General features: G+C 31.8%; 1 protein-coding gene across 1 annotated transcript in view; it reads left to right on the top strand.

Annotated features, from left to right (window-relative positions):
- The window catches only part of LOC108368482 (trehalose-phosphate phosphatase B), a 21,771-nt gene extending 14,224 nt beyond the window's left edge, over positions 1 to 7,547 (top strand). Inside the window, exon 4 of the mRNA XM_017623331.1 lies at positions 7,249 to 7,547. Coding sequence (XP_017478820.1) covers positions 7,249 to 7,499 — 251 coding nt within the window. The 3' untranslated portion in view covers positions 7,500 to 7,547. The remainder of the gene's footprint in view (positions 1 to 7,248) is intronic.
- Positions 7,548 to 8,426: the final 879 nt, after the last annotated feature.

The raw sequence follows: 8,426 nt of genomic DNA, 5'->3' as shown, positions 1-8,426 counted from the left end.
GTTCATAAATACGACTTTTATAAATAACTCGACTCCCGCGCCCCCTAGCAGGTCTATTTTTGGTAAACGTTTTTGCCAATATGCTGGTAGCTTACATTTTGAATTTAAAAGTAATCGGTTCATAAATACAATTTTTATAAATAACTCGACCCCAGCGCCACCTACCGAGTTTTCTGTGAGCCTATAATAAGACCATATATGCAAGGGCTAACCTTTGAAAATTTGACTGAAATCTATTCAGTTGTTTTTTAGTTAACTCCGAGCAACGAAAACGTCTATTATTTTATTTAAATAGAAGAGAACTTTTGCTGCATTGTCATAATATTGAGCCAAATGGACTACTGATACGCTAGAATAGAGTGACTGCATGGTTAAATTAGGAATTTNGTAATCGGTTCATAAATACAATTTTTATAAATAACTCGACCCCAGCGCCACCTATCGAGTTTTCTGTGAGCCTATAATAAGACCATATATGCAAGGGCTAACGTCTGAAAATTTGACTGAAATCTATTCAGTTGTTTTTTAGTTAACTCCGAGCAACGAAAACGTCTATTATTTTATTTAAATAGAAGAGAACTTTTGCTGCATTGTCATAATATTGAGCCAAATGGACTACTGATACGCTAGAATAGAGTGACTGCATGGTTAAATTAGGAATTTGCTTATATTATCGATATTTATGTGCTTTAATCTATTTAAAAAATCATTTACAGTCTTATAGGAAATTGCCTTATTTTACCGCCTTTACTTTTTTAAAGTTACAATATATGTCCAAGCTGTGTGGAGCTGCCGATATAAACATATATTCAGGCTTATAAGCCTGCAATTATAAATTTTTGTACATTTAATTTGAAATAGTATGCACCAACGGATTAAAAGTAGTAAATAATGAATACCTTTTCCACACTTTAAAATGCGTGACCGGAATAGACCTGCCGAAAAAGTGAGGTTAAGTAACTGACAACACCTTGTTATTATTCCACCATGGATATGATGATCGATGAGCAAATGGGAATTTTTTTGTACAGTTTATTTTCGTACCCTGTGTCAAACACCGTTATTTGGTGTCTGGACAGTGGTGCAACTTCGCATATGTGCGGAACGAAGTCTGATTATGTTAGCTTGGATGAAAATTCTGGCTGGGTTCGTTTAGCCGATGAAAAAGAACTTGATGTGAGAGGTATTGGTACTATTGAACTGAATGTTATAATCAGTTAAGAAATTACAACAATCAGCTTGTTCAAAACTCTATATGTACCTTGGTTACGTTGTAATTTAATCTCTACTGCAAAAGCTACTGATAATAATTGCAAAATAGTTATGTTAGTTATAATGCGGAATGGACAAGTTCTCGTAGCAGCTCCAAATTCAAAGGGATAGTTTTTGGTTCATAGTTTTAAATAAAATACAGATTTTTGTAATGAGGCGTCAGATACCACTAGCAAAGAATTTGAACTGCGGCATAAGATATATGGACATTTAAACTCGACTCATTTGACTCAGTTGCAGTCAAAATATACGGATGAAGGTTTGCAAAATTTCGAAATCAGAAAATAGATTGTGCAACATGCTTTAAAGGCAAGCAGATTAGAAATGTTTTTCCTACTAAAAATAGCAAGTCGTCGAATGAAGTATTGGATTTAGTGCACACAGATCCAATGAAAACTAAATCGTTGAGGGTGATTTGGAAAATGATAAAAAAGATGTTGAGAATAATATACCTTGTGAGTGCATACTCAAAAATTTTATAAAAATTCTGACTAAAAAGCTCAAAGTTTTGTTAAAAATTAGCTGAATTTTTCTAAATGATTTTGGTTAAAGCATGACCATATTTTTATAAAAAAATAAGAAAAAAATTTGAAAACATTGCAAAAATAAAAACCCATTCATCCACTATTGATCGCCAGTGTATCTCAGACAATGCATTATCGTCAGTTTTGCATAAAGAACAATATTCCAGCGCAAAATTGTATTTAAATAAAAACTTAAAAAGCATTTACTAAAAAGTAAGATAACAAATCGTTCTTGCATAGCCGTAGTTGTTATGTAACGTATACGCCCCGTGGCACCATACACTAATAACATTATTATGGTGTTTATTTTATTTTATTTTTTATTTGTTATAACCGTTTATTTTTCTTGAATAAAAAGGTGCAATAAACAAAAAGTGTTTATTGACGCCAACAGCTTTATACTCTGCTGTGTATTGGGTTCTTCTAATCATTTCAACAAATTAATTAATCACCGCTCGGAATAAACTCACATTCCTTCAAATTGATAGATACTGCATACAAAGTGGTTTGGGATAATTTTAATTGAAATTTGTAATTTATTTTTCAACTTTTATTAGATGAAATCGTACTTGTGTAGAAAATAGCTCATCTATAGGCTATACATATATATGTATAGGCTTTGCATATCATTTGATGACACATTAGTCATTTCCGCGCCAAGGATTCGAACAGTTTGGCTTTTGTTTATTTTTTCGTATTCAATATTCATACATATTTTTAAGAGTGTAATGGATTTGAAATTAAACATTTTTATAAATACGTATGTACTTATGTATGTATATGTATCATAGGCATACGCCCAGTCGCACACCTACTCGCATGGGTTGCACTTTCCCCATGTCATTTAGTTGTCTGCTCTGTGACTTGCCGCTGTCAACTTGCGGCTGGTGCATTATTCAATAAACCTCGCATTTCCCTTTCCCTTTTCGTGATTCTATTTATGACAAATTTTGCTTAGGGCCAATGCAGACATAATGCACGAGTTCTAACTAAGGCATTAAGCATTGCATGCAGCTGCAAATTTTCGTCTAAAATAAAAAAGAAATTTCGAAAAATTTCATTTTCTTTGATGCTCTCAAACTAATTTATTTTCCAACTTGCAAAGAAATTTTTATGAACACTTTGCTTGCATATAGCTATGTATGTATGTATGTATGTATCCATACACACCGATTCACGCCTACAAATTTGTAGTGTTTTCATCTTCAATCTTTAAAAAATTTCCGCTAAAAATAAAATGTTTTTACTTTGTGACTTTAAGCTCACTTGTGTTTGTGTGCCGGTAGTTTTTGTGTTTCGTATAATATTTATATCAGTGTGCATGCTTTCTAATTCAAATCGTCATGTATGTGAGATTGTCCAAATGTTACAGTAGAGAGTAAAAATGGTCTTATTTGAAAACGGTTCTCTCTTTTATTTCACGGTAGTTTTATAAACCGATATATTGGTGCGCATGGATGATGCCTGGATATCCGGTGAGCAAAAAAAAGAAAAACTAAAAAAAGTCAAAGAAATCGTCTTAATAATACGTAAATAAAATGTCGAGTAACCGGATTTTTACAATTTAAGAAATCGGGGTTTCACCTAGTTTATTTCAGTACCAGAATTTGTTTTATTGAAAATGGCAGTAGAAGTTTTTTTATTAATTTTTGACTATAGGTTGTCGTCATTCTCACCTAACGGCAGGCTCAGGAAAGAGCCACATCCGACGAGTGGCCATGTGAAAAGGTGGTTAGTGACGTCGGGTAATCTTATTCAAATTGGAGCTCTTCGTCTGCGATGTATGGTGTTGGCCTCCCATGATGAAATTGAAAGAGTCTCACCCTTGACGAAAATGTTGATTGATTCTCGCTGAATGGCCTGTCTATAACATCAGGGACCGTTAAATATCACGAATCTTTGTTTTTTACTGTTTTTTTATATTTTTTTTAATTGTTGTTTTGTGATTTTTATTTTTACGATAAACTTTAACAGTTCTAATGACGATTGGTTTTTTATGACCGATTCAAATCTTATATGATTTAAAAAACTAAATCCAAAAATAACAATTATAACATGATCGAAAAAAATCCAAAAATAACTATTATTCTCGATTGGTTAAATTTAATCGGAAGAATAGAAATCCAATTTTAAGGGCCAAATTATGAGTTTTAGCGGCAGTTTTGTTTGTTTTTGGATATATTCATCTAACGTGCTTATTTTTGCATACTTGGGCAACATTTCATACATTTTCGGGGAAACGCTTTGATACAATGCAAACATATACATATATGTATGTATATGCAGCAGTAGCTAGAGCTTGAATAAATCCGAATGGATTTGGCGTTGATTAAGGCAAATTTTGGTTTTTTGATAGTAGGTATAAAAAAAACTTCAAACAAGAAGTTGACATTGAAAGAAAGTTTGGAATTTGTTACTACGTTTCTGCGTCAGCTGTTTGCAAATAAAAATAATTTGCAAATACCTAACTTTTTTGTAAAATTTTCTATTTGTCGAATAACTCGAAAACCAATTTTTGAAAAAAGTCGAATACTCGAACCTATTATATGTCGTTACTAGACACACAGTTAGGTGAGAATTATATATAAGTACACATTCGTATGGTTCGCGTTTTTTTTTTTAGTTTTTTTATGATTTGTATAGTTTGGCTTTATTTCAGTCGATGACTATATGCAATTATTTTGTTTATGAATTTGTTTTGAAAACGGCGGGGTTTGTTTCTTGTTTATTTTGCATTAAAATTGCTTAAATTTATGTTTTCGAAAACATGTTTTTGTTCAAAACTTATGCATATGTACGCATGAGAGTGTCCTATTTACTACATAGGAGATTATATAAATTAAAGCATAAATTAGAAGTAAATTAATGATGGAAATTTTCTGTTAAAAATAAGTAAGTTTGTAGTGTGAGTTTCTGTAATTAGTTGGCACATTGCTAAAAATCATACAAAGTTTTACTCCATTTCAAATTCATTATTTTATTAGATTATTTGATAATTGGTATACATATTTAATTATCAATGAATTAATCGATATTGCCATGTATATTTATCGATTATGTTATCGATTTCCTTGTCAATCTATTTATCGATAGTTTTGTATAAAAGTAATTGTTTTGACCACCATGCGATCAATATCTTTTTTATCCATTCATATGAACTTTTTTTGTGTGTTTAATCTGCCATCCTAGAGAAAGACTTATGCCGGATTTTCACTGGGCATTAAATGCCATAAATTTTAATGAAAAATAACAGTTACTAGCTAGGAGTTCCAGTTACTATCGAAATTCGACAGGTTTTCTAGTTTTTTAAGATCCTTGGAGAGGTTTTCTAACTTAGCACGTCATTTAATTTATAAGGTAAAAAATTGCTTACCGGAAAATCTCCTGTTTTGGAACTCAAACGAGACTAAATTTTTTTTTTATATCTTTGAAGGTCTGTGGAAGGACTTGAAATTGACCAAATACATTCCAGTTTGTCGATAAATTTGGATAAAATGATATATATCGATAATTCATTGAATTTCAAAAACACCAAAACACGATAACCCAAAAATATCGACAAATCGATTAATTTCGATAATTTTCGATTAACTTCGATAACTAAGCGTTTCGAGGGATCGGCAAATATCGATAATCAAAAAAATATAAATCGATAAACTTTGCATACCTCTATGAATTTCAATAACTCGGTTAATTTTGATAGCTTCATATTTTTCGAAAGCTATCGACAAATTTCGATAACTCGTTACACTTGTGTAACAGGATAAAATTCGATAAGCAGTGATAACTCGATGAACTTACATAACCTTGAGATTTCGATTACCCCATATACATATTTGGTTTACCAATAAATATCGATAACCCTATAGGTTGAGAATTACGATAGTTCGATCAATTTCGTTAACGTTAAAGTTTGTGGCTGATTATTCAAGTCGAATATATTAATCCTATCTTTGAGATATTTCGTCAAACACAGCAAGACAATCGCAGTCTTATAAACGCGTCAAAAAAGTTGAAGGGTCTCAACTTTCCGGCGCTTAGGGTCGCAAACCTTAATCCTGTAAAATATCTGGCTCCGCTATCTTAACTCGTACATTCGGAAATAAATTTATTTTTAAATAGTTCTACTGGAGTATTCGAAATACTTCCTTACCAAACGTTTAATGAATTTTGGTGAGCTTTAACTTACTGACATTAGGGCGGTACGTTAGCGTTGTAGGAACTGAGATATTTGGTATATAAATATACTATAAGATCCGACTGTAAATGCCAAAGATATGATGAAAAATATAAAAAGGCTACACCTGTGGTCGGCAAAAAAACACTCCAAATTGCCTTCGAATCGAAATGTGTATTTCCTTAGCAAAGGTTTAATGATTTTTAACGAGCTTTAATTTACTGAAATTAATGTGGTACGTTAAGTGGTACTGAGATGAGAAACGAAGGTGTGCTTCGATTTTTTTTCTGAGGTTTTTTAAGGGGGTTGAAACTTGCACTTAATTAGGCTAAAATAGTATGCACTATAAACTTGCATACCCAAAAATGTTCTAAAGATTCAGATCAAACAATTGAAATTTCGATAGGAATTTTTCGAACTTTCCTAAATTTTTTATAAAGTTTGAAACCGTAAGTGCTGCTTATTCAAACGAACGTTGCTTCAAAAGGCTCAAAACAAACAAAAAAGGCCCAAACGGAGAAAAAATGCCCATATTTGGTACAATTGTACCAAAGTGGCAACTGTGCACACATATGTAAACATCCTGACTATCACATTCTATTATATATACATTTCTTCAATCTCGTGAATGATCTGAAACACAGTTAAGGCTGAATTCATATTTTATTACAAATGTGAAAATTTGCACTTTTGCATCATAAATTTTTATTGATGTGAATGGAATGCGTATGTTGTAGGTATGTGCATATGTGTGTGCATATCTTCAAGTGGACATAACGACGAATATGATTTTAATTAATGGCATACGAGTGGGTGTTTTTTGGGTAATTATCTTTTTATGACAAACGCATTAATTTATATGATGCCACAAAAAAATCGAGATAAATGGCAAATTTTCGCAAAACGAAGAAGAAAAATAAACAAAAGTTAAGAAGTTAAGTTGCTTTAACAGACAGATGGTGTACGAAATTCAAAAAAAAAAACATCAATTACTGAAAGTAGTAATTTAAATTTTTTGTAAATAACTTTGGTACTTTTTATATATGTAAAATTATTTTCATATAAACTCTTGTTCACACCTGTGAATAATGTTTTGTGCAAAGTAATATAAAAATATAAAATTTTTGTTTCAATAATTCTAATAAAATTCATGGCGTAACTAATTTTATTAGAAAATATTTTAGCAATCCAAAATTAAAACTTTTTGCCCTTGTATAAAAATGCCCTTACCTTTTTCATTTACTAACCTCTTCTTTACTTTTTTTTATTTTGCAGGTGAGGGTGCCAAAATGATTTTGGAGAAACACTTCGATGCCGATTGGGCCAAGAAGCTGAAGATCGTCTATGTTGGTGACGACACCACAGATGAGGATGCCATCAAAGTTCTGCACGGTTTGGGTAAAACCTTCCGCGTCTCCGAGCTGCCAACACTGAAGACATATGCCAATTATCAAATCAAGACCGTCGAAGAAGTTGGCTGGTTGCTGAAAGCCATTCAATCCGTTTATGAAGTCAAGAAGAAGTAAAAAGTTTGAGTGGGGAAAATGAAAATTCCAAGAGCAAACAAATTATTAGAAAATACAGCGGAATGGAAGGCCCCTATTTGAACGCTTTTATTGAACAACAACAACAACACTGTAAAATATTGTGTTTTCGACCGCTCAACAATATTTTATTTGATTATAATTTATTTATTTGTGCATTAATTGTATTTGTATAATTTTAAATATTTTTCCTGAGTGTTTTTTAAGTAACTAAATACAGTATGTTTTAATAAAAAACTTAAAGAAAAAATCATAATAAAGGCAATGTATGGTTTTCGTAAAATAGTGATGAGAATGATAACGCTAATGATAAAATAAATGGTAATTCTAGTGATAAATGCAAAGGTAATAGTAAAAAGTAGTGGTAATAGTAATAGTAATGGAAATTGAGTAATAATGGAAATTGTAACAATACTGGAAATTGTATTGGGAATTGTAATCATAATCGGAGTAGTAATCGTTATGGTAATGGCAAGCGTGATGGTAAGGGTAATGGCAGTGGTAAGGGCTATTGTAATTGTTTTTCTTATGGTAATGATAATAGTAACGGTAATCGTCAAAATAATGGTAATGGTAATGGTGATGTTAATGGCAATGGTATTGATAATTGTAATACCAGAGGTTAAGGTAATGTTTCTTGTAATATTAAAGTTAACAATAAGGGGCGTGGCGATGGCCATGGTAGTGGTAGTGGCAAAGGCAATGATGGCGATAATGGTAACGATGGTAACAATGGTAATGGGAGTGGTAATAATGATATGGTATTGGGTGTGGTAAAAGCATTGGTAGAGGAATTGGTTATTGTAGTATTGTAGTTGTGGTAATAATAATGGTAATGGTGATAGTAACTAATGTTCATGGTAGTTGTAATAATAATTGTAATGGCAATGGGAAATTTAATGATGATGG

Source organism: Rhagoletis zephyria, unplaced genomic scaffold (assembly GCF_001687245.7).
Source record: "Rhagoletis zephyria isolate East Lansing unplaced genomic scaffold, Rhagoletis_zephyria_1.1 Rzeph_scaffold_03139, whole genome shotgun sequence".
Taxonomy (NCBI): domain Eukaryota; kingdom Metazoa; phylum Arthropoda; class Insecta; order Diptera; family Tephritidae; genus Rhagoletis; species Rhagoletis zephyria.
This window is presented reverse-complemented; position numbering and strand designations above follow the sequence as displayed.